Below are 27270 nucleotides of genomic sequence, written 5' to 3' on the forward strand. Positions count from 1 at the left end.
CATCATTCTCTCACAAGGAACTGCTTGAGCACATGGTCAAAGTTCAATCTACAGTAAGGGTCATTTGAAAGGGATGTGTTAACAATTATGACAGGAAAAAATATTAGCTGCTTATGACTCACCATGTGCATCAGGAGGGCAACAAACAATGTGTCCATGAAGTGCACAGATCAACCTTCTATGGGATGTATGTATTACACTTCACAAAATGAGCATTGAGGACATACAAGAAATGTTCACAACACCCCATTAACTTTGCATCATGAACACTGAAGTAAAAGTGGCATTGCACAGTGATCAGAAATGTTTGTACCATCAAGATCAAAGGTGAACTCCTTGGAAGTTACAAACCTTGCAGGACATTCAACTAGGTATCCACTCTTAAAGAATGCATATAAAACAATATTGATGCAATGGGGTGATAAGAACTAATGGAATGCAGCAGCATGCAACGAAATGCGAAACAGACTGTCATGGAGCTTATCATGAAACTGGGTATCCTTTATGGCTTATCTGCAATAGTGCACTAATATGTTTTGTAAATACAGAAAAACAAACATCCAGAGGCTGAATTTGTCCACTGGTTCCAGGTGGTATGAACTACAATGTCACACACTTTTCGGGAAAGATAGTTCACACTAAAGGAGTGTGATTTTTATATCCTGACCAGGAATCAAGCAAAAGCATGTTATTTTGACCATCTGCTGGCCAAAATCAGTGCTCATTCCATAGTTGTAGTTCTCTTACACCCATATTCCCACTCTTGCTTGCTGCCACTTAAATATTCCCTACTGCCCCTAAGATCACATACATGAGAGAGAATCGTAGGAGGCAGAACACCTCCAACTTCTTGCAGCACAATACAGAACTTTACAGCTAATTTATCTTCAGCTTAAGAGCTGGCATAATTGTATACAATGCATTAATACATTTATGTTAGTTGATCTTGATATGACTCTCTTGGTACCTCTAATTTCCAGGTACTTTTTATATGCATGTCCTCTTCAAATCCTGATTGGTCAGAATCAAAAACAAATTCCTTACTTAATGATGGGTTAAGTATGTTTATGTCATCTACATATTTACAGACAGGTTCTGCATTTTGCTGTGCATCATCAAGTTGACGTTTTGTTTGAAATTTCATTATCTTACATCTTTCCAATTCTGTGGCATTGTCTGAAGTTAGGCAACCATCCACTGCTTCCTTAGAGATGACTGTAATCCATGTCAAGCACAATATGATGCACCAATATTATGAAAATGAACAATGCTACTCACCATATAGAGGAGACACTGACTCACAGATAGGCACAACAAAAAGCCTGTCACAATATAAGCTTTCGGCTGACAAGGCCTTTGTTGCAAATAGACAACAGGCACACAAAAACACAAATGCAACTCTCACACACATGACTGTAGCCTCTCGCAGCTGAAGCCACATTGTGAGCAACAGCAGCAGTGCATGATGAGAGTGGCAACTGGGTGGAGTTAAGAAGGAGGCTGGGGTTTGGAGGTGGAGGGATAGCAGGGTGGGGGCAGGGGACAGTGAAGTGCTGCTGAGGGATGTGCAAGGCTGAGGTGCAGAGAGGGTTGGGCAGTTAGGTGCAGTCAGGAGGTTAGAAGGAGGGCAGGGGAGAGGTGGTGGTTAGGGGGGGGGGGGGAGGGTAGCAGAAAAGGAGAGAAGTAAAAAGACTGGGTGTGTTGGTGAAATGAGGGCTGTGTAGTGCTGGAATGGTTAGTCATTTTTCTCACCCATCCAGCCCCTTTCCTATTTCCATTCCAGAGAGGAGGGATAGTGGGGTAGGGGCAGGGTACAGTGAAGTGCTGCTGGGGAGCACACAAGGATGAGGTGGAGAGAGGGTAGGGGAGCTAGGTGCAATTGGGAGGTTAGATGGAGGGCAGGGGAGTACCTTACCCCCACCCAGTTTCTACTCCCATCATCCACTGCTGCTTTTGCTCACAGTGTGGCTTCAGCAGGGACAGACTACAGTCATGTGTGTGTGAGTTGCGTTTGCTTGTGTGTGTGTGTGTGTGTGTGTGTGTGTGTGTGTGTGTGTGTGTGTGTGTGTGTCTTGTGACAGTCTTTTTGTTGTGCCTATCTGCACCTTCGCTATTTGGTGAGTAACAACTTCCCTTTTCATAGTATTCTTATATTATGTCCTATATTTTCCATTGTTTGCAATATGATTTGCATAACGTAGTAGGTGAATATTGTGCACATTCTGTAAATTGTATGGAGCATACTAGAAATGTGCAAACATCAGCTTTTGTAACAAGCGCATGTTGTCCTCCCTTGAATATCCATAGTTTTTGTGTGCACTACACAGTCATATGGTTGTGGACCTATTTGGTATCTTTTCATAATTGCTTTTTACTATGGTGCAAAATTATCTTCCATGTAAATAATTATGTTTCATACTTGCCACGAATGGCATACACAATTGTGTGCAGAAAATTAATCAAGATGTTGAAGAGGCTAATCAAGAAACAGCTCTGTATTTTGAAACAACTGACAACCTTTCTTTCCCACAGCACACTATAGTGGTAGCATTTAGGCTCTGAGGCCCCCATGACTACAGTATGCATAGATCCAATGTGATACTGCCCCCATGGCAGAACTACCAAAACTTTGCCCTTTCCTCCCTAATCTCCCCTGGTAAATGAACATTTTTATAGTTTCTTATATGCGTATATTGAAAATTTGCTAAGTGGGGTTAATAACATTCAAGCAGAATTGAGAAATATTACTTAAATGAACTACATTGAATAAAATATTGCACACAATAAGTTAAATGTATTATTATAGCAAATAACCAGGTAACAAAAACTGACAACAGCCTTGAGAGTGGTGTTCTGATCCCATACCTCTTCATACAACATCTAGTGATGCCATCGGTGCAGCATGACACAGTAACTGGTCAGTATCCATGGGCCCACCATCATCTGTAGATTTGGTATTATAGCAAATAAATTACAAGTTATGTAACCTTTCTAAAACATTGTAAGTAAAACAAAATCTATAACTTACTATTTTTGACAACTACACTGCATTATCTTTAGTAAGATATATAATAAACAACTGATTTTATTAGTTACTGATATATTTTTAACAGTGCTTAATTTGCAAATTATGGTTAACAGTAATAGGCTATGATTAACAATTGAGAAACTTTCCCTTTCCAGGAATTTTACTTAACATTGCCTTGCTTTGGGCAAAGTATGAATACCTTCTGAAATTGAACCTCTGGTAGTTCTGATACTTACTTCAGTCTTTCCAGGCCCTCACTCTGCTTGACTGAAGTGAAAATACCTTAACATACTGTTTACATTACAACATGGAACATTTGTTAAGGTAATAGATTCACTGTAGGAGATCGAGATTTAAGGTCTCTTCTGCCCAGCAAACTTTGTTTTCTATGGTTCTTCTAAATCCAAGTGGATGCCAAGATGGACCCCAGGATACCCAGGATACGCTGCAACCAGTTTCCTAACTCACCACTGTTCAAATCAACTAGTATAATTAATGACCACAGCTGACTAAGTATGATCAGACATGCAATTTTCAGTTACAAGTATAGATTGTCCAGATCCTCTCCACATTAAGGTGGAGAGGATAGTGGACACCATCTAGCGATGCTTATGGAAAATACTATAGGGATTTAGGTTAATGAAAGAAAAGCTCTACAGTTGCTTCTTCATTGCAGTCTCAGCTCAGTTTTTATCACAAGTAAATGATTCACTCAACAGCTTTAGCAGATGGGCATTTCAGTGATGAGTCATTCTAGATCGCAATCGAAAGAAAATATCATCGGCCATCTGCTGCATTGAAAATTGATGAACGTAATGAATGTTTGGTTTAAAATTTTTCAATAGAGTAACTAGGCTTGGACTCTCAGATAGAATGGTAAAAAGTGTTACTAAAACTTCAAAATATCTAAACTGATTACCCAATTGTCTTTTAATTAAATTATCCCTTATGCAAACTTGAACAGTCTTTTCTTGATAATGTTGTACTAGACATAGGGAGCAATAACAAGGCTATTGGTGTTTTTGCACTCCAACCTGTGGACATTCAGAAATTAAACTATAATTTGTGTTGATATGCTAATACTTGGGAAAGATAAAAGCTCACTGAGGCATAATTTGTTGTTAGCTCATGTGTATCAGTCTGTATCTTCAGGCAACTCATTGTCATTATTCACCTCAGCATCAAGGAATACTGTAGCCAGAAACACTCAGATGCAGAATATAATGCAATGGCAGTTTATTTCATTTAATTTGAGAGGTGCAAAATTGTTGTCATTGTGCCAAAATATTGCAGTATAATTGAGATTGTAGCAGCTATCATTAAAGGGAGGATGGTGAGTATTGTTGTGGAATGTGTACCCCAAAAACTATGTGCACACAGAACGATCACTGCTTGTTCTAGCTTCAGAAGAAAATATCTGTTGTTAGTGTACCACACCAGCCATATGTGACAGAACAGCTCTGAAAATGGTGAAGTTGAAGTTACTGGCACCACATAATTTCCCAACTTAACCCATACTATAAGACACTGAAAATGTTTGTGCATAACCACCTCTACTTATGATTTGTGAAGTTTCATTCCTTGCTAACTTTTACCATCCCTTCATCCAGCATTAAGTGAATTACAGGGTGTTGTATGTCTTTCAGGGTGAGCAGACCTTGGAAATTTTGATACCAGTGATCCATACTTAAGTGTGTTTAATCACCATGTTGTTATATTGTTAGATGCTCCTCTGGTTTCTTTTGTTCTGGTTGATGTCTCCATTGACTGGGTGTCATATACATGGGGATTTCCTGAAACCAGTTGCATAAAAATGTCTTCATTTGGTTTGGCTTGGTGTGCAACCAGTTTAAAGTTACTGCAATAATTGTTTATAAAACTGACTTAGTAATGCCAGACTGTGCCACAGTGCAGAAGCAGTACAGTAATTGCACTTCCATTAGTGCTGCCAGTAGCTCAAGGCATACAAGTACATTTGAGAGTAATGAGATGGTTCATTGCCTTACTGAAAGTTAAGGTTGTCATTGGGGCCTTCACAGTGAACAAACAAATACACATGATCAGACAGTATGTTCCTGTTTCGTTAGGCAGTAAGACGCAAAGGCAGAGGTTTCTAGTTAAACATTCCCTACAAGCATATATTGTTACAATCTAATGGATGGTGTCCTATTAGCAAATAGTATGCATTACTTGATATAATGACAAATTGTACCATATAGTGGGGATGTTGAGCTGCAGACAGGCACAATAAAAAGACTCCTAAACAAGTAAGCTTTCAGCCAAAAGACCTTCTTCTGAATTAGATAGTGTACACACAAATGTTTATGCAAATGCATCTCACACACATATGACCACTGTCTTTGGCTGCCAAGCCCAGACTACAAGCAACTGCACATGATGGGAGAAGCAATCTGCATAGTGGGGGTAAGGAGCAGGTGGGGGTGGGAGGGGAAGGATAGCAGGACAGGGGTGGTGGATTTTCCATAGTTTGATATGGCTTTCAGTATACCTGTGCCCAGCTGTCAGAGAGTACCAATGTTTACCACAATACATCAGTCCAGGTACTATTTTTTAATGGTCTGAGCATCTAGTGGCAGTGTTTCTGCACCAATGCTAATAGCCATTGTCTGTGATGTATGGTGAGTAGAGGTACATGTGCTGGATGGTTGCTCCTGTAACCCATAGTGGTGAGGTTATTGTGGATGGTACAGCTGTTCACCAGTTGTTCTCTATCAATGAATTAGTGAGTGATTTGTGGTACTGTGGTCCATCAATCAGTATTACAGCCCACATAAGTTGATATCAGTTCCTGTCGTAAACACAATCTTAGGCTTGGTCATAGACTCTGGGAGCAAGGCTTTACCCAATCTGATGTTTTCATGGCATACCATTGTTACAGTGTCCTGTTTAAAGCCCAGTGCATGCATAACCTCAAAGATGGAATATCCAACATATCATGCACTCATAATCTGGTTGTGTTCAGGGGTAACTATCACACATTGCGTCCAACATTTGCTTGAGTGTAAACTAAAAAAGTCCAGCAGCAACTTACTATAGATCCTGAACTACTTTATTAGACGTGGCAACAGCAGTGCTCTTCCTTCAACAAAGTAATTATATATAATTCAATTGCTCATGAGCATATATGGATTTGTTAGAAATATCAGTGCATGCTGCTCAGTTGCTAGATGCCATAATCCACCAGAAACTGTATTTCTTAATGTGCCATAACACTTTTGTTTCTGAACATTTGTTGTTTTTTGTAGCACACTAGGAATGGCTCTATGTCCAATAGCAGACCTTCTGCAGAGGCCTCACTTTAATTAAATTTAAATAATAATCAGTAGCCAACTTAATAAAAATATTTTACTGCGTTACTATTTAATTATAGCTTTGTGATTGGTACTACAGGTTTAAAGGCCACACTTCCACCATCTTGTGCTTTTATGTTAAACTATGTCTGCATGTGCTAGTTTCAACTTCAGATTATCATAGCATAACCACACATCGGAATGTGGAACATACCTACAGGAACAAACAAAAATAAACACACACACACACACACACAGACACACACACACACACACACACCATTTCATTTATTTCAGTATTCAATCATGAATCTTACACACTTGATGCAATGTTTTGTACAGGTAGTAAATAACCATTTTCAGTATATGTTGTAATTGATTTCAGGTGGCTGAAGAAACAGCACACTTGGCTCCTCATGGGGTGCCCAGCAATCCTATTCCTCGTGCACTGTCCAGCACGCGACTGCATGAGCTAGGTAATTCCGACCAGGCTGGCTATGGGGCAACATATCAAACATCTGGTGGCAATCTTGATGTGCCTGGGCAGCCATCTATTGGAGGTGAGACTTTTAAACTCCTAACTTTCCTACTTGGAGGGGAAAAATCAGAACAAGAACAAAAATTTATGGGAAGTAATAACAATTTTACAATTCATAGACACCATGACCTTTCTTGCAGAACATAAGTATTATTTAACTATTAAACAAAATCAAAGACTTACTTAGCACAGAAACTGCATTACAAATAATCAAAGCATAGAGGAAAGTGATGAAGTGAATTTACTAAACATGTAACTGGGAGGCACAAAGTAGAAAAAGTGAATGACTGTACTATCAACAAAGCAATTTACACTATTGATCAAAGAAAAGCAGACATCAAACTCAGAGTGATGTATGAAGTAATGTGTGCACACTTGAAAGCCATGCACATTAGTAGTGTGTTGTCATCTGCGAGAGTGCTCCATGAAAGAACAGTACTGCAAACTTTTGATAGAGCCCACCATGAGTGAGTGCCTATTTAAACCCTTCCATGCTACACTCACACTCAGTTATCATACTATTACTGCTTGCATACATTTGCCTTATCTTATTGTGTTTAGTGTGTATTATGGTGATAGCTGTACATGCAACGGTGTAATAAAGTTGTACTAACATTTTTGATAGTTTTTGTATCTAATTACAACAATGTAGTTCAAGGATAGAGGTTTCCTAATACCAAATATTTGTATAGACTTTGGGAAAAGTTTATGGAACTGTAAAACTATATTGCACTGAACAGCCAAAGAAACATGTACACCTGCCTAATATCATGTTGGTCCTCTGCGGACATGCAGAAGTGCAACAGCATGACATAGCATGGGTTTGACTAATGTCTGATGTAGTGCTGGAGGGAATTGACACCATGAATCCTGCAGGGCTGTCCCTAAATCCGTAAGAGTATGAGGTGGTGGATATCTCTTCTGAACAGCATGTTGCAAAGTATCCCGGATATGCTCAATAATGTTCATGTCCTGAGAGTTTAGTGGTGAGAGGAAGTGTTTAAACTCAGAAGAGTGTTCCTGGAGTTACTCTGTAACAATTCTGGACTTGTGGGGTGTCACAGTGTCCCACTGGAATAGATGTAAACAGGCAGAACACAGCACTGCAGTCAGCAGTGTCTATAAAAGACAATCGTATGGCGCAGTTGTTAGGTTGATGCTGCTGATACAGTGGCAGGTTATCAAAATCTAAGCGAGACTGAAAGTGGTGTTATAGTCAGCGCATGAGCAATGGGACACAGCATGTCTGAGGTAGCAATGAAGTGGGGATTGTCCCATATGACCTTTCCACGAGTGTACAGTGAATATTAGGAATCCATTAAAACACCAAATCTCCAACATCGCTGTGGCCAGAAAAAGATCCTGTAAGATTGGGACTAATGACCACTGAAGAGAATTGTTCAGCATGACAAAAGTGCAACCCTTCAGCAAACTGCTGCAGGTTTCAATGCTGCATCATCAACAAGGGTCAATGGCCGAATCATTCAATGAAACATCATAGATATGGGCATTTGGAGCTGAAGGCCCACTCATGTACTCTTGACGACTACATGACACCAAACTTTATGCCTCGCCTAGGCCTGTCAACACTGAAATTGGTCTGTTGATGACTGGAAAAATGTTGCCTGGTTGGGTGAGTCTTGTTTAAAATTGTATCGAGAAGATGAATGTGTACAGGTATGTGGACAACCTCATCAAATGGCTCTGAGCACTATGGGACTCAACTTCTGAGGTCATTAGTCCCCTAGAACATAGAACTAGTTAAACCTAACTAACCTAAGGACATCACACACATCTATACCCGAGGCAGGATTCGAACCTGCGACTGTAGCAGTCTTGCGGTTCCAGACTGCAGCACCTAGAACCGCACGGTCACTTCGGCCGGCAACCTCATCAATACATGGCTCCTGCATGTCAATTGGGGACTATTTAACTGGTGGACGCTCTGTAATGGCACAGTTGGAGTGATATGGGACCCCTGACACATCTGGATATAACCCTGACAGATGACACATACATAAGCATCCTGTCTGATCACCTGCACCCATTCATGTCCACTGTGCATTCGGACAGATTTAGGCAATCATTTGAAACAAGACTCACTCAACCAGGCAACATGTTTCCAGTCATCAACAGACCAATTTCAGTGTTGACAGACCTAGGTGAGGCATAAAGCTTTGTGTCATGCAGTCGTCAAGGGTACATGAGTGGGCCTTCAGCTCCAAATGCCCATATCCAAGGGTGTACCCAGGATCTGAACTGGGGGGGGGGGGGGGGGGGGGGGTAGGTCATACTAGTCTCAGGAAACAAGGACTCGAGACAACATACAGCACTTTTTATTAAATAAAACAGTAAACCAGTGAAAAACTGCTTTTACTAAACATTTTAAATACAAGAATGCACTTAATCCGAGAAAACATGCAGCATTTCTTATTAAATAAAACAGTAAACTAGTGAAAAACTGCGAATATCTTCCAGGGGGGGGGGGGGGGGGCAGCTGCCCCCACCCCCCACCCCCCCCCTCCTCCTGCCACTCGCTGGGTACGCCCATGCCCATATCTATGATGTTTCATTGAATTGTTTGGCCATTGACCCTTGTTTATGATGCAGCATTGTAACCTGGAGCAATTTGCTGAAGGGTTGCACTTTCGTCATCCTGAACAATTCTCTTCAGTGGTTATTAGTCCCGTTTTTGCAGGATTTTTTTCTGGCCACAGCGATGCCGGAGATTTGGTGTTTTAACGGATTCCTAATATTCACGGTACACTCGTGAAAAGGACATATGGGAAAATCCTACCTCGGAGATGCTGTGTCCCATTGCTCGTGCACTGACTATAACACCACGTTCAGTCTCACTTAGGTCTTGATAACCTGCCACTGTATTAGCAGCATCAACCTAACAACTGCACCATACACTTGTCTTTTATAGACACTACTGACTGCAGTGCTGTATTCTGCCTGTTTAATCTCTCTCTATTTGAATATTCATACCTATACCAGTTCCTTTGGTGCTTCAGTGTATGTACAGTATTATATAGGAGTGAAACATAGGGTATTGGAAAACTGATATGAAATAAACAAGATGTATTTGAAACATGGTGCTATAGAAGGGATTTGAAAAATTAAATGGGTAGGTAAAGCATCCAATAAACAAGTAGTAGAAAGAAGCCTATTAGAAACCTTTATTACAATCAGGGCAAGTTGTGGGACTACAGGCTATGGTACACATGGATAGTTAAATTAGAACTAAAGGGGGCAGCAAAAGAGAAAGGTTGTGAGAGCAAACAGAGATTATAATATGAATAACAAACAATTAAAAACATCATACATATTGGGGATGACATTACACATAGTAGGGATGCAGATATAGACTATTTACAATAAGCCATAAAGGGCTGAATAATGGAATGAAGCCAATAATAAGACTGGTTACTGTTAAAAAGGGGAAATTTTCACCATGGCAGTGAAGCATGTTGATCATCTTCCATTTGCAACTCTCTTGTGTTCTTTTACAGCGTGAGGTAGGGATAGTGGTTATTGCTGAAACAACTGGGTTTTGGTTATATCATTCTTCTTTTTTCAATGCCAATTTAACCAGATTGTTAAATCCACTCAAAAGAAGCAGTTTCTGAAACAATGAATTTTTAGTTTTTTATTATATTATTTCATGTAGTTGACGCAGAAACTGAACAAAGATTGAAAAATTTTGATTCCCTCAGTTTCAAAGTACATAGAACCAAAATATTAAATAGACAAATAAAAGAAGATCTGGTCTGTCCACTATTCACTGCTTTTCTCAAAAAGTCATAAGTGGCTGACTATTACAAAAATTACCAGCTGCTCCTACTGATTCTCATTTTTGTAAATGTGCTCAAAGATCATGCTGCGATGGGGGGTCACTTGGACATTACATATAGTCAGTGCAAAAGGCTGAAAACTGAGGTTGGAGAACTCTGTTTTTCATGTTAATTTGTCCATTTTCAAAGGCTACAAGCAGATAAAGGCATGTTATGTAGACACAGCCAGCAGATCAGCTGCTTTCTATTTTTATGTAAACTATGAATGAACTGTTAAGTTTTAACCTTTCTCCTTACTTTATGTCACAAATTTATTGTGGCTTCTCCCATTTTTAATCTTTTAAAGTAAATGGAACATTGTATGCCCACTTCATTGGTACCACACTTCTTAAAATACTCCCAGACTAGGGATGGTGCCACTCTGTAATACAACTGTCTTAAGTTTGATGACAACAATGAGAAACTATCATGTGGTCTCAGTGGGGGCAAGTCTTGCACAATGCATGTGTATACCTACCATCTAGTAGGCCATCCCACATGGTAATAGGTACATTATTGTCTCAAAATTGGTGAACTAGTTCTTAAGTCATGTGATTGTTGCTCATTTCTGTCAGCTTTTTTTATTAAAAAAAGCACTGATTACGTTTCCTGTCTTCTGTAACAACAAAATATTCCACAGTAATTCAAATTTTACAAATAAAAAATTACTCACTCTTTAAAAAAGATTTAATTAAAAGTAAAAAATTGTAGCACTGCCAATATGGCTAATTGATATTTTGGTTTTTTACATTTATTAGTAAAAAATAGAAACACCTCTTATAACAGAGATCTAACAAATACCAAAAAATACTGGTTATTCAGAACTAAAATAATGGTATGAGTTTTAACTGGTCAGTTTCTCCCGTCCCTAGCATGAGGACTGGATGATTTAATCTGCACATATTGTTTTTACATTTTACCATATTCCTGTGGCTACAGATGTATTCAAATGTAGCTAAAATCTGTATTCCATTTCCTTGTTTTATTTTTCTTATCATGTCCCTGAACCCACTGTTTCATTGTCTTATTTCCCTAAATCAAACATTCCTGTTAGAAACATGCTCATAAAGCAGTTAAATTTCTCCATTTTTTCTTCTCCATGACCACTTATTCATAAAGGTGTTAACATGGTGGCACTTAATCCAAATATTAATTAATATGAACTTTTGTAGTCCACATAGGAATGCAAGGTTTCTTGGCAAATTTCGTTGATAAAATCTTTGGCTAAGAGTTTAGTGAAAATGTCACCTTGAAGCAAGATTTTAATATATTTCCTTCTTGTTGTGTTCACCTGAAACTGCAAGTAAGAAACCTGTGAAACCACTGCTGAAAGATTATGCTGTAGCTTTGTTGATTACCCAATAACATTTCATCAGTTCAGACTGGTTTCACTACTGGAATTTGGGTAACAGAAGTTCCTGGCTACAGCATTCTACAAAACTGCTTTTTATTAATTTCAAACATATTTGCTGCATCTTAGGGGCTTAGTGTGAAACTCTTCAATGATGTTCCAGCCAGTAGACAGAAACATTAAATCTGGTGGCCTCGTTTTTGTTTTCTGAGAGGTGAAGGCTGCTTTATGCCAAGGTTTTAACCTCTCTACCTTTCCTGTCCAATTGCAATCATAACTATATGTAGCAAACACTTATTGTGATGTGATTCTTGAGTTTCTCTGGGTGTATTTGATAATCAAAATATCCACGGGTGTACTGACGGTCTACAGTGTCCAACGGGCACAATATTTTGGCGATCATACATGTCGCCATCATCAGGTGAACTGACGGACTGAGCTCCTGTGAACGTACTGGCACGGAGATCCGTACGCTATGGCTGCTCAGAGGGAACTGGGTTAGGTCGCGGCCGTGGCCGATTTAAATACCCTCCGCCCACGGCGCGCTCCCACCGCTGTCCACGCCCTGCGTCACGGTCACATGGGGGAACAGATTGCGACGGCATCTGAGATGACATCGGTATGATAGCTCTGTCCGCCGTGGTCATCACAACTATACATTTGCTCGATTTACTCTTGATTAACCCAATCGCTGGTTCCCAAGCCTTGCTAAGATTATAGCCACAGTCACGGTTTATGAGGTCATCATTGGTGTGAATTTCAATGGCCTCTCTAACAACGCTGTCCCAGTATCTCAACATCTGTACCAGAATCCTCGTGCGTTCATACTCCATAGTGTGATTTTCCGACAAATGTTCAGCAACGGCCGACTTGCTTGGATACATCAGTCGAGTGTGCCTCTGGTGTTCACGGCATCAATCCTTGACGGTACACATCGTCTGACCATTATACGACTTGACACATTGACACTGAATCTGGATCTGGTACACGCCAGCCTTCCTCAAACAGAGGTCATCTTTGGCACTCCCCACCAGGGCACGAGTTTTATTCGGAGGACAAAACACAGTTCCGACCTGGTGTTTCTTCAAAATGCGGGTGATTTTCCCGGAGAGTGCGCCTGGAAAGGGTGGTGGCAGCTGTCTGCGTGCAAATACAGATCAGTGTGCGTTGTCTTCCGACACACCCCATGACCTAGGGTGCCGCCAGCCCTTCTCTTGACCAAGATGTCAAGGAACGGTAATTTACCTTCCGTTTCAGTCTCCATACAACCCAGCATCAAATTCAATATGGAGACTGAAACGGAGGGTAAATTACCTTTCCTTGACATCTTGGTCTAGAGAAGGGCTGACGGCACCCTAGGTCATGGGGTGTATCAGAAGACAACGCACACTGATCTGTATTTGCACACAGACAGCTGCCACCACCCTTCACAGAGGAATGGGGTACTTAAATCTCTAATAGATAGGGCGCGCACTATCTCTGGTGTAGAGAGTCTACCCCAGGAATTGGAACATCTGAGAACTGTATTTCGAAAAAATGGGTACTCAGAATGGCAGATTCAACATGCTCTCCACCCAACCACCACAGCACAACCTTTAGAGATGGATGAAATCACGACGGAGGAGGTAGGCACTGCATTTATTCCATATACAGGCGCGCTCTCAGGGAAAATCGCCCGCAATTTGAAGAAACACCGGTCGTAACTGTGTTTCGTCCTCTGAATAAAACTCGTGCACTGGTGGGGAGTGCCAAAGATGACCTATGTTTGAGGAAGGCCAGCATGTACCAGATCCAGATTCTGTGTCAATGTGGCAAGTCGTATATTGGTCAGACGATGCGTACCATCGAGGATCAATGCTGTGAACACCAGAGGCACACTCGACTGATGTATCCGAGCAAGTCGGTGGTCGCTGAACATTATTTGTCGGAAAATCATGCTATGGAGTATGAACGCACGAGGATTCTGGTACAGACGTCGAGATACTGGGACAACACTGTTGGAGAGGCCATCGAAATTCGCACCAATGATGACCTCATAAACTGTGACTGTGGCTATAATCTTAGCAAGGCTTGGGAACCAGCGATTGGGTTAATCAAGAGCAAATTGAGGAAATGTATAGTTGTGATGACCACAGTGGACAGAGCCATCACACCGATGTCATCTCAGACGCCGTCGCAATCTGTTACACAGCGCGACTGTGGCATGGGGCATGGACTGCGGAAGGAGCGCACCGCAGGCGGAGGGTATTTAAATCGGCCGCCGCCGCGACCTAACCCAGTTCCCTCTGAGCAGCCATAGTGAACGGATCCTGTGCCGGCACATTCACAGGAGCTCAGTCCGTCACTTCGCCTGATGATGGCGACATGTATGATTGCCGAAATATTGTGCCCGTTGGACACTGTAGACCAGCAGTACACTCGTGGATATTTTGATTACTTATTGTGATGTTCCACAGTGTTCAGTTACACAGTTTCAAGTTACCAGTAATGTAGGATGAAGTCAGTGGTAAGCTGTGGTAAGCTCTTCCATGTGCAGCTCTCATCAAATATGAATTATGCACTTCAGTGAAGTAACATGAATAGAATTCAGTCCTGAAATGGTCAAATATTTTTTTTATAGATTAAGTTACTCTAACCTCTGTAAATTTTTTTGTATGTGAAAAATGTTACTTCACTGAAGTGCATTTCTTTTAACTTCATTGGGCGAAGTTAAAAGAAATGCGCTTCAGTGAAGTAACATTTTTCACATACAAAAAAATTTACAGAGGTCAGAGTAACTTAATCTATAAAAAAAATATTTGACCATTTAAGGGCTGAATTCTATTCTGTTCAATTTATATTTCAGTACTTACATGTATAGTCACTGACCCACACTGCAGCCCATGACACAACAGTACATGATCTTCTGTGAGGAATGTGTCAGTGCAGTTCTCTCATTTCTACACGCAAAAAAAGCGTCCAACACACACAAGTTGAAGACTTCTCATTCAGGGTGACTGTAATTAAAGTTCCTATTTCAAAACACTGTAAAAAAGGAACTGATCCTCAAAATGACATCAAATTTGAGCAGAATATTATTGAAGATGGGTAAAATGTTATGGAAACAAAAAATATTTAATGAAAATGTTCCCAGTAGATGGTGCTGTAAGCATCAAAACGTAAATGTTTAGTTACACAGTTAACAAATCACCAGTTACAGAGAATGAAGTCAGTGGTAAGTAAGCTCTTCTATGTCATCTCTCATCCAATACGTATTATGTAACTGATAAGCAACATTTTTCACATACAAAATGACAGATGAATCACAATATGACAGTTATGGTATATAAGCTGCAGATTAAACCAATTGTTCCATGCAGTGTGCATAACTGCATAAGTATGGCATTCAGCAGTTGTGGCACTGTTAGTTAGGTAAGCCTATCTACCATGTCAAGTTCATACCATGGCAAGGTCGTATCAAGGTAGGTGGGTAAAATTGATTTTTAACTGTCCTGAGGCCAAAAACTGCATAAAAACCAACACTGAAATTGGTTTTTAAGTCTCATGAGACTGGTGCAAGGCATGTTCAGTATGTCGTCCATCATCTCCCACTAGACAAAATCAAGAGACAGCATGTTCTGCAACTGGTTGGAGAGTCTCAGGAGTCACTTCCAGAATCTGTTGTACAATGTGTGCCTCCAGTTCAGCTATGTTTGTAATCAGAGCACTGAAAACAGAATCTTTCAGCTAACCCCACAGCCAGAAGTCACGTGTATTAAAATTAGGTGATCTGGATTAGATTATATTAGATTTACTTTCATTCCAATTGATCCATAGTGAGACAGTCCTCCAGGATGTAGAACATGTCAGAAAGACAATAATACCTGACAAATATTTATGACAAACAAATAAGCTAATGTACCTTCCTGGACAGTCAGGCTGTAGGGAAATGATGACTGACAATTCTTACATTTTCGAAATACCTCTGCAGCAGCCAATTCTCTGGCTGTGGGATGTGCAGAGGAGCATCATCTTGCATAAAAATGATCTTACCCACACATCCATGCTGTTGAAGGGTTTGGAATAACTTTGGTGTGCAAAATACTCTCATAGCATTTACCAGTGGCAATACAAACTACAGGACTCACAGGACCCGTCTCCTCAAAAAAATATGGCCCTACGATAGATGATGCTATCAACCCAGGACATACAGTAACTTTTGCAGAATGGAGTGGTACCATTTGATGTATGAGCAAATTTTCCATTGACCACATTCTGCAATTATCTGTATTGACATGTCCTTGGTGATGGCAATGGGCATTGTCTGTCCACAGAATGTTCTATGGTCTTTCATTGTTCACTTCTATGAGAGCAAGAAAATCTGGAGCAATGACCATTCATTGTCCAGTTCCATGTGAGCAAGAAATTCTAGAGCAAACATTTGTCTTACTGGTAGATCAACATGAAGTAACTCCCGAAAATTGAGAATTTTGTATGTATAGCAATGCAGGATATTTAGTGGGCATTTATGCACTGTACTCACAGGAATGTCCAAAGTTTGGGTAATTCCCTATGCACTGCATGTTTGCACACCACTGCTCGACCCCTCCTGCAAAGCTGTGGTCACACCTTCTACTGATGTCAGATCTGTTGCTTTCCTCACTCTGCTACATTGCACTTCAGATGAACATCTCTTTTTTTAAATTTTATAGTACTTTTCTCCAGATCATAGACAAACGTCAGACCAACACCCTTTGTCATAGCCTTGAGTGTCCAGAGCTACTGGCACACACTGCCATTTCTTGTAAAAGTGCTTAACCAGTGGGATGCTGTCCTGCATTGAGACAGCCATGCCGAGCACTTCACACGCAAACTGAGGAGCAGCTGTGTACCCTGCATCTTTTACTTTACATATTGTGCCACTTACAGTGTTACCTAGTGGTAACATTTTCATTAACTTTTTATTTTTTTGTTTCCATAAGTTTCCCATTTCTTTGATAATATTCTGTTCAAATTTGACTCATTCTGAGTAGTATTTCTTTTTGCCAAGCATTTTGAAACTGGAACTTTAATTGTAATCACCCTGTATATTTTGTAGCGTAAAGACAGTTCCACCTTAAACTCACCTGGAAAATTAACATTATACACAGGCTGAAATGGAAAATGTCAAGCACGAGCACCTTGACCAAACACTATCAAACTGATACTCTAGTATTTCCATTTTTGCATGATATTTTGATTGAAATTTCTCCCGTAAGTGAGCATATTTCCAGTGCAGTAAGAAATGCATGCCTACTGATGAAGAGTGGAGTGAGTACATGCTGGCTATATGGAGTGTCTAGTGCTACTGGAACTTTTCCAATGGTTATTACAACACAACATGTCCGGAAGACTTGTGCATGTGGTTTATTTCCGTTTTTCATACTTTGAGAAATACTGAATCATTGACATGAGGGACATAGGATCATTGTACTGGCAGATCAGAGGTAGCTGGCAGTTGCACAAGGAATGTATAATAAGTGGTGATAAGAAGGACTCAGGACAACAGTGTGGCAAAAAAAGTGGGTAGAGGTCCTTCCAGAATATAACACCACTTGCAGATTGTAGGATATTTTTACTGTCTCTGACAAATAGATGGATTACAACTGCTGAAATTTGGACAAAGGTTACGTGCAGAGTATCACCAAAAACTGTTAGCAACAGGATAGAGATGAGATCTCAAGTTGTTACTCATTGTTTACTGCTCACACCACACCACGGACTACGGAGGTTCACATGGCATTGTGCATGGGTCAGCTGGTACATTGAGTGGCATTCTGTAGTGATGAGTCTCTGTTTCATTTGTGACCATCATATCAACATCAGTGTGGTGGAAGGTCATAAGAAGAAGCAATTCTTGGAACCCACACCTTTCTAACTCCTGCTGTCATGGTGTGGGAAGCTATTGGATATGACATGAGGACTGATTTGGGAATTGTTCAATGAAGACTGAATGTTCACCAGTGTATGGCCAAAATGACAAACCTTGTTTTTATACTCTTCTTCCCAATAGACCAAACGGCACATTGAAGTAGGATAATTTGCGATCCAACATTTCAGTTCAGACCACAATGCAGGAATCTATGGATCCTCAACTGACCTCCCTGGTCCCCTGATGTATGATTTATATAATATGCCTGGGATCTGATGGAAAGTCATATACTTTCGTGCCAGTCTCCACCCAGCAATTGTCATGAACTGACACAGCATCTGTTTCAGACATGAAACGGGATATTAGACGGGAAAGACAAGGAAAGAGCTAGAAAACTAAAACAGAGTGAAGCAAAGAGTAGTTACAGTGAAGAAATGCTGAGATGGAAGAGATTAATGTAAATTAAGGCCAGGTGGATGGCGAGAGCCAAGAAAATGTTGTAGTGCTAGCTCCAACCTGTAGAGTTCTAAGAAACTGGTGTCTGGGGGAAAAATCCAGATGGTGCATGTGGTGAAACAGGCACTGAGGTCACGAATGTGATGTTGTAGAGCATGCTCAGCAACAGGATATTGTGAGTTGCCAGTATACACCCTCTGCCTATGCCTGTTCATTCTTATTGATAATTTGGTGGTGGTCGAAAAGTGTTTACATAACAGCTCGTATATGACATGTGTTGTTTCACTGGTGGCTCTCCCTTTGATAGTATATATTTTGCCAACTACAGGGCTGTTATAGGTGGTGGTAGGAGGGTGCACAGGGCAAGTCTTGCAGAGGGGCTAGTCACCGGGGTAGGGGCTGTACGGTAGGGAGATGGGTGCAGAAAGAGCATAGGGTCTGACAAAAATATTGCAGAGATTAGGAGGGTGATGGAAAGCTATTCTAGGTGTAGTGGGCAAAATTTCAGACAGATTGCATCTCATTTCAGGGCACGATTTTAGGAAGTCATGACCCTGTCAAAGTAGCTGTTAAACACATTCCAGACCAAGATAATACTGAGTCACTAATGGTGTGCTCCAAAGCTGTTTTTTGGAGGGATCAGCAATACCAGGATTGAATGTGATGGCCCGGGAAAATCCGCTTTTTAACTATGCTGGTAAGGTTATTACATGCAATGAAGGCTGAGGTGAGAATGGTGGTGTATTGTTGTAAAAAGTCTGCATCCAAACAAATACACTTGCCTCAGATGCCAAGGCTGTGTGGGAGGGAATGTTTGATATGGAAAGGATGCCACTATCAAAATGTAAGTACTGTTGTTTGTTAGTTGGTTTAATGTGGACGGAAGTGTGTAGCTGGCCTTTGGTGAGGACGAGATCAACATCAACAAAATTGCCATGGGATTTGGAACTGGAGTATGTTAATTGGGAGAAGGTATTCAGAGATTCAAGGAATTTTAGCAGGTCAGCCTGACCACGAGTTCGTATTGCAAAGATGTCATCAATGTACCTAAACCAAACCAGAGGCTGAAGACGTATGGCTCTCAGGAAAGCCCCAGCCAAGTGACCCATGAAAAGGTTAGCATAGAAAGGAGCCATCTTGTTCCCACGGCCGTACCCCTGATCTGTTTGTACATCTGTCCCTGATTAACGTCAATAGGAAGGATGTCAGAGGTTTGGAATCAGGTGGGTGCTGACTGAGGAAATGCTCAGCAGCAGACAGACCATGTACTTGGGGGACGTTGATATAGAGAGAGGTGACATCAATAGTGACAAGCAAGGTGAGTGGTGGGAGTGGGGTGGGCATGGATTTCAACTGATCTAGGAGGTGAGTCTTTGCACTATGGGTTGCAAATGTTGATCAACTAAGGCAGATATACATTCAGTGGGTGCTCTGAAGCAAGCATCTATAGGATGGCCAGGATGATAGGGTTTGTGGATCTTAGGAAGAAGACCTTGTGAGGGGCCTGAGGTCTTAAGGAGGGACTGCAGGTCAGTTTGAATGACAGGGATGGGATCTTGATGGCAGATTCTCTATGTACAGGTGTCAGACAGCTGGCATAGTCCTTCATTAACATACTCCATTTGGTCAAGTACTACAGTGGTAGATCCTTTGTCTGCTGGGAGGATAATGATGGAGTCATCAGCTTTTAGGGAATGTAGGGCCTGGAGTTCTGCAGAGGACAGGTAAGGGTCATGTTTTAGAGACTTGAGGAAGGATTGTGAAGCAATGCTGTATGTGAAGAATTCTTGGAAGGCTTGGAAGGGATAATTTGGGTAGTGGTGGTGGATCAAGTTGGGATTGTGGTGTCAACTGTTCGAGGCAGGGTTCAATGTCATGTTGTATATGACTCATGTCATACACCAGCTGTTATGTAAACACTGTTTGGACTTCTACATCGGCATGTCTACCACCAAATTATCAATTAGGATGAACGGGCATAGGCAGAGGGTGTATACTGGCAACTCACAAGATCCTGTTGCAGAGCATGCTCTACAATATGACATTCGTCACCTCGGTGCCTGTTTCACCACACACGCCATTGGGATTCTTTCATCAGACACCAGTTCTCAGAACTCCACAGGTGGGAACTAGCACTACAACATGCCCTTGGTTCTTGCCACTCACCTGGCTTTAATTTAAGTTAATTTCTTCCATCTCAGCATTTCTTCACTGTAACTATTCTTTGCTTCACTCCATTTTAGTTCTCTATGTCTTCATATTCCGGAGGTAAAATAGTTCCCCATTCGGATCTCTGTGTGGGGACTACTCAAGAGCACGTCGTTATCAGGAGAAAGAAAACAGGTGATCTATGGATCAGAGCGTGGAATGTCAGATCCCTTAATTGGGCAGGTAGGTTAGAAAATTTAAAAAGGGAAATGGATAGGTTAAAGTTAGATATAGTGAGAATTAGTGAAGTTTGGTGGCAGGAGGAACAAGACTTTTGGTCAGGTGAATACAGGGTTATAAATACAAAATCAAATAGGGCTAATGCAGGAGTAGGTTTAATAATGAGTAAAAAAATAGGAGTGCGGGTAAGTTACTACAAACAGCATAGTGAATGCATTATTGTGGCCAAATGAAGAAATTGATGAAATGTATGATGAGATAAAATAAATTATTCAGGTAGTGAAGGGAGACGAAAAATTAAGTCATGGGTGACTGGAATTCGAGAGTAGGAAAAGGGAGAGAAGGAAACATAGTAGGTGAATATGGATTGGGGGTAAGAAATGAAAGAGGAAGCTGTCTGGTAGAATATTGCACAGAGCATAACTTAATCATAGCTGACACTTGGTTCAAGAATCGTACAATATGGTTGTATACATGGAAGAATCCTGGAGATACTAGAAGTTATCAGATAGATTATATAATGGTAAGACAGAGATTTAGGAATCAGGTTTTAAATTGTAAGACATTTCCAGGGGCAGATGTGGACTCTGTCCACAATCTATTGGTTATGAACTGTAGATTAAAACTGAAGAAACTGCAAAAAGGTGGGAATTTAAGTAGATGAGACCTGGATAAACTGATTAAACCAGAGGTTGTACAGAGTTTCAGGGAGAGCATAAGGGAGAAATTGACAGGAATGGGGGAAAGAAATACAGTAGAAGAAGAATGGTTAGCTCTGAGGGATGAAGTAGTGAAGGCAGCAGAGGATCAAGTAGGTAAAAAGACACGGGCTAGTAGAAATCCTTCGGTAACCAAAGAAATATTGAATTTAATTGATGAAAGGAGAAAGTATAAAAATGCAGTAAATGAAGCAGGCAAAAAAGAATACAAATGTCTCAAAAATGAGATTGACAGGAAGTACAAAATGGCTAAGAAGGGATGGCTAGAGGACAAATGTAAGGATGTAGAGGCTTATCTCACTAGGGGTAAAATAAATACAGCCTACAGGAAAATTAAAGAGACCTTTGGAGAAAAGAGAGCTACTTGTATGAATATCAAGAGCCACATGGAAACCCAGTTCTAAGCAAAGAAGGGAAAGCAGAAAGGTGGAAGGAGTATATAGAGGGTTTATACAAGGGTGATGTACTTGAGGACAATATTATGGAAATGGAAGAGGATGTAGATGAATATGAAATGGGCGATATGACACTGCGTGAAGAGTTTGACAGAGCACTGAAAGACCTGAGTCGAAACAAGGCCCTGGGAGTAGACAACATTCCATTAGAACTACTGACGGCCATGGGAGAGCCAGTCCTGACAAAACTCTACCGTCTGGTGAGCAAGATGTATGAGACAGGCGAAATACCCTCAGACTTCAAGAAGAATATAATAATTCCAATCCCAAAGAAAGAAAGTGTTGACAGATGTGAAAATTACCGAACTATCAGTTTGACTTATCTTAGAAGAAAGATTAAGGAAAGGCAAACCTACATTTCTAGCATTTGTAGACTTAGGGAAAGCTTTTGACAATGTTGACTGGAATACTGTCTTTCAAATTCTAAAGGTGGCAGGGGTAAAATACGGGGAGCGAAAGGCTATTTACAATTTGTGCAGTAACCAGATGGCAGTTATAAGAGTCGAGGGGCATGAAAGGGAAGCAGTGGTTGGGAAGGGAGTGAGACAGGGTTGTAGCCTCTCCCCAATGTTATTCAATCTGTATATTGAGCAAGCAGTAAAGGAAACAAAAGAAAAATTTTGAGTAGGTATTAAAATCCATGGAGAAGAAATAAAAACTTTGAGGTTCGCCGATAACATTGTAATTCTGTCAGAGACAGCAAATGACTTGGAAGAGCTGTGTCTTGAAAGGAGGATATAAGATGAACATCAACAAAAGCAAAACAAGGATAATGGAATGTAGTTGAATTAAGTCGGGCGATGCTGTGAGAATTAGATTAGGAAATGAGACACAGTAGTAAAGGAGGTTTCTATTTGGGGAGCAAAATAACTGATGATGGTCGAAGTAGAGAGGATAATAATGTAGACTGGCAATGGCAACGAAAGCGTTCCTGAAGAAGAGAAATTTGTTAACATTGAGTTCAGATTTAAGTGTCAGGAAGTCGTTTCTGAAAGTATTTGTATGGAGTGTAGCAATGTATGGAAGTGAAACGTGGATGATAAATAGTTTGGACAAGAAGAGAATAGAAGCTTTCGAAATGTGGTGCTACAGAAGAATGCCTAAGATTGGATGGGTAGATCACATAACTAATGAGGACGTATTGAATAGAATTGGGGCACAACTTGACAAGAAGAAGGGACCGGTTGGTAGGACATGTTCTGAGGCATCAAGGGATAACAAATTTAGCATTGGAGGGCAGCATGGAGGGTAAAAATCGTAGAGGGAGACCAAGAGATGAATACACTAAGCAGATTCAGAAGGATGTAGGTTGCAGTAAGTGCTGGGAGATGAAGAAGCTTGCACAGGATAGAGTAGCATGGAGAGCTGCATCAAACTAGGTCTCAGGACTGAAGACCGCAACAACAACAACAACAACAACATGTCTTCACCACCCCACTCCCCCTCCCACCTCTGTTATGTACAGTGCATTTAGCTTTCCACCCTTATTATCTCAAGCATGATGTTTTAGCAGTAATTTCTGTCTCCATATTACCCTGTCTCCCACCTTTTTAAGCTCTCAGGCTTTGAAATCTTGTCCAATGCAGTCCCCAACAATCAGCCTTTCCTTCTCGCCCCATACAGTAAGTCTCCCTTGACACGCGGTTCTGGGTGACTTGCCCGAAATTTACCCCCTTTCCCAGTCCTCTCCAGTCCTTTTCCTTCACTCCGCTTCCTTCTGCCTGAAGAAGAAACCACTGGCTCTGAAAGCTTGCCAATTACAACTGTCTTTTATGTGTGTGTCCCCCTGTAGTCGGCAACACCTGTATAAGACAACAAGGTTTCCCGTAGGCTGCTTCCTACTGTTTGTTTGTTGGGTGCTTATGCTTTACCTATTCACTTAATTTTTCAGTTCCCTTCTGTAGCACCATGTTTCAAATGCATCTTGTTTACTTCATATCAGTTTTCCAATACCCTATGCATCTTTTGTACTTCATATCAGTTTTCCAATACCCTATGTTTCACTCCTACATAATACAGTACATACACTGAAGCACTAAAAGAACTGATATAGGCATATAGAGAGATGCAAGCAGGCAGAATATGGCACTTTGGCAGCAGTGTATATAAAAGGCAAGTGTCTGGTGCAGTTGTTAGGTCAATACTGCTGCTGCAGTGGCAGGTTATCAACATTTAAGTGAGTCTGAACGTGGTGTTATAGACAGTGCATGAGTGATGGGACACAGCAGTTGGATTTTCCAGTACAACCTTTCCATGAGTGTACCATGAATATCAGAAATCCGTTAAATCATCAAATCTCTGACATTGCTGCAGTGGGAAGCATTCAACAAAACATCATCAATATGGGCTTTCGGAGCAGAAAGCTCACTTGTGTTCCCTTCATGACTGCATGTTACAAAGCTTTATTCCTTACCTGTGCCTGTCAGCACTGACATTTGACTGTTGATGACAGGAAAAATGTTGCCTCGTTAGATAAGTCTCATTTCCAATTGTATCAAGTGGATGGACGTGTATAGGTATGGAGACAACGTCATGAATCCATGGACCCTGCATGTCAGCAGGGGACTGTTCAAGCTGATGGAGGCTCTGTAATGATGTGGGGCATGTGCAGTTGGAGTGATATGGGACCCCTGATATATCTACTGTAGATATGACTCTGACAGGTGACACATCCATAAGTATCCTGTCTGATCACCTGTATCGATTCATGTCCATTGTGCATTCTGACAGACTTGGGCAATTCCAGTAGCACAAAGCAACACTCCACACTTCCAGAATTGCTACAGAGTAGCTCAAGGAACATTCTTCTGAGTTTAAACACTTCCGCTGGCCACCAGATTCCCCAGACGTGAACATTACTGAGCATATCTGGGATTCTTTGCAACATGGTGTTCAGAAGAGATCTCCACCTCCTCGTACTCCTACGGATTTATGGACAGCCCTGCAGAATTCATGCTATCAGTTCCCTCCAGCACTACTACAGATATTAGTTGACTCCATGCCAAGTCATGTTACAGCACTTCTGTGTACTAGTGGGGGCCCTACACAATATTAGGCAGGTGTACCAGTTTCTTTGGCTCTTCAGTGTGTGTGTGTGTGTGTGTGTGTGTGTGTGTGTGTGTGTGTGTGTGTGTGTGTAAGTAGATTATATATTCAGTATGAGGAATGAAATAAATGTGCAAACCTAAGGAAGTTCCTTACAACCACCTGGTTCTACAACTGCATTACATTTTCTTCGTATTTATTGTAAAGTCTGAGAGCATGTATGACTTTAATCTTACAAAAACATAGCCCACAAAATACCACACACAAGGTAATATACAATTTTTTTCTTACTTTGCTCCAAATTTACTATAGCATTAACACAAGCTGAATTCCTGGTTTTGGCCTCCAGAAGGTAATAACACATTTCACATTTTGAATATGAAGAATTTTGGTAATGTATATTGAAATACTTACTGGTGTTTAACCATTGATAGGAAAGGTATTACAAGTTGTGAGAGTTGTAAATGTTTACATATTTCAGTAACCATGTTTAACGTTTTAGTAAGTAGTTCTATCTTGTTATAGTGGATCAGTAATAGTAATCCAAAAATCAATATACTGTCATGTGTAAGATGTTTTCTGACTCTGTTTCAGGTGGATCAACAAACCCATTTTTGCAGAATGGTGGAGGTGGATACAGCTATAGAAGTCATATTTTAAATGACGGGCAGAACTCTGTTGATGAAGAAGAAATCATTCGTAGAAATTTTCAGGTATGTTTCATTATCAACTTCGGCCTCAGTCATAGCTGATAGTGTGATTTTGTAGTTGGCATCTTCTTCCATAAAATCTCAGTTTCTTGGTACATTGTGTTTTCCAAATTTTTGTAATAGTTTACTCTTAGTACATTGATAGATCACTGTTCTTGACGTGAGTATCAGAATTGTAGAAGAATTCCCAAAAAATGTTATCATCTAATGTTACCCAGACAACTGATTTCATTGTGACAATGAGGTAACATCCAGATTGCTTACAAGATCGACAAAATACTTACTGCTATCAATCATCATGAAACATTTCCAGCCACATTGTCCTGCCAAAAATCTCACATGATACAAAACAAGTGACAAAAATTTCATAACAAAATTGGTTATAAATGTCACCAACATAGACAAGTGTTACTACAAAATGCTACAAAAATCTTCTTAAATAACATAATGGTCAAAATTCTTTAAAGATTGTCTTTTCCCACTGTATGTTATCATGTCATCCTTTGGTGAAACTGGAAAGAGAGCCACTGAGACTTCTTTAGTTATTGCGTCAGTGACACTGCCATTTAAACTGTTATAGGATCCAACATATTAATTATACTGACTATATTTTCCCCAAGTATGCACTATAATATTTAGTGCTCAACCATCTTTCACCTCATCTTCTTGTCATTAAGCCATTTCTTCTACTCTTATCTCCCATTTGTGATCCATATGCCAACAGAGAAAAATTGCAACACCAAGAAGGAGTTGTGAGACATAATCAGAAGTCGATATAAATGTTGCTATATGTGAAAGATTATGTCTATTCAGATTTTGCACCAGTCCCATAAGAGTGGTGCTAGTAGTGTCACTGTGAGAATGCAGATCAGGTTTGCTTTAAATACACACACTAACAGTAGTGAGTGTTCATTACCTTTGAGATGGGTGGTGATGAATCAATGGTTGTCAAGAAAGCCTTTAAGATGACTAAGATGCCATTATCAACACCTCACTTAGTATGAATGAGGCTGTGTAATAGGGCTTATGACAAGCTGTATGTCCCTTTGGTGATATTGCAGAAGGACTTGGCACGAATGTAACCACTGCACATGACTGCTGGCAGTGGTGGTCATGAGAACATACAGTCACAAGAAGAATGGACTCTGGATGGCCATGTGGCACTACTGAGAGGGAAGATCACTGTGTTCAATGTGTGGCTCTGCCACATCATACTCTATCTGCAGCAACAATTTGAGAAGCAGTTAGCACAACTGTGACACAACAAACAGTTACAAATTGGTTACTTCTAGGACAGTTTGGAACCAGATGCTGTGCAGTGTGCATTCCATTGATGCCAAACCACTACCATTTGTGACTTCAGTGGTGTCTAGTGAGAGCTCATTGGATGGCAGGTGGAGTTTTGTTGTGTTTTCTAATGAAAATTGGTTCTGTCTTTGTGCCAGTGATGGCTATGTGTTGGTTAAAAGGAGGCCAGTTGAGGACCTACAACCAGCCTTTCTGCATGCTAGAAACACTGGACCTACACTTAGAGTTAAGGTCT

The 27270-nt window shown here is 40.7% G+C and overlaps 1 protein-coding gene across 1 annotated transcript in view; it reads left to right on the plus strand.

Annotated features, from left to right (window-relative positions):
* The window catches only part of LOC124795855 (major facilitator superfamily domain-containing protein 6), a 416563-nt gene that overhangs the window by 362934 nt on the left and 26359 nt on the right, over positions 1 to 27270 (plus strand). The window contains exons 13-14 of the mRNA XM_047259937.1: positions 6725 to 6899; positions 25612 to 25730. Of these exons, the coding sequence (XP_047115893.1) occupies positions 6725 to 6899; positions 25612 to 25730 (294 nt within the window). The remainder of the gene's footprint in view (positions 1 to 6724; positions 6900 to 25611; positions 25731 to 27270) is intronic.

Source organism: Schistocerca piceifrons, chromosome 4 (genome assembly GCF_021461385.2).
Source record: "Schistocerca piceifrons isolate TAMUIC-IGC-003096 chromosome 4, iqSchPice1.1, whole genome shotgun sequence".
Classification (NCBI taxonomy): Eukaryota; Metazoa; Arthropoda; class Insecta; order Orthoptera; family Acrididae; genus Schistocerca; species Schistocerca piceifrons.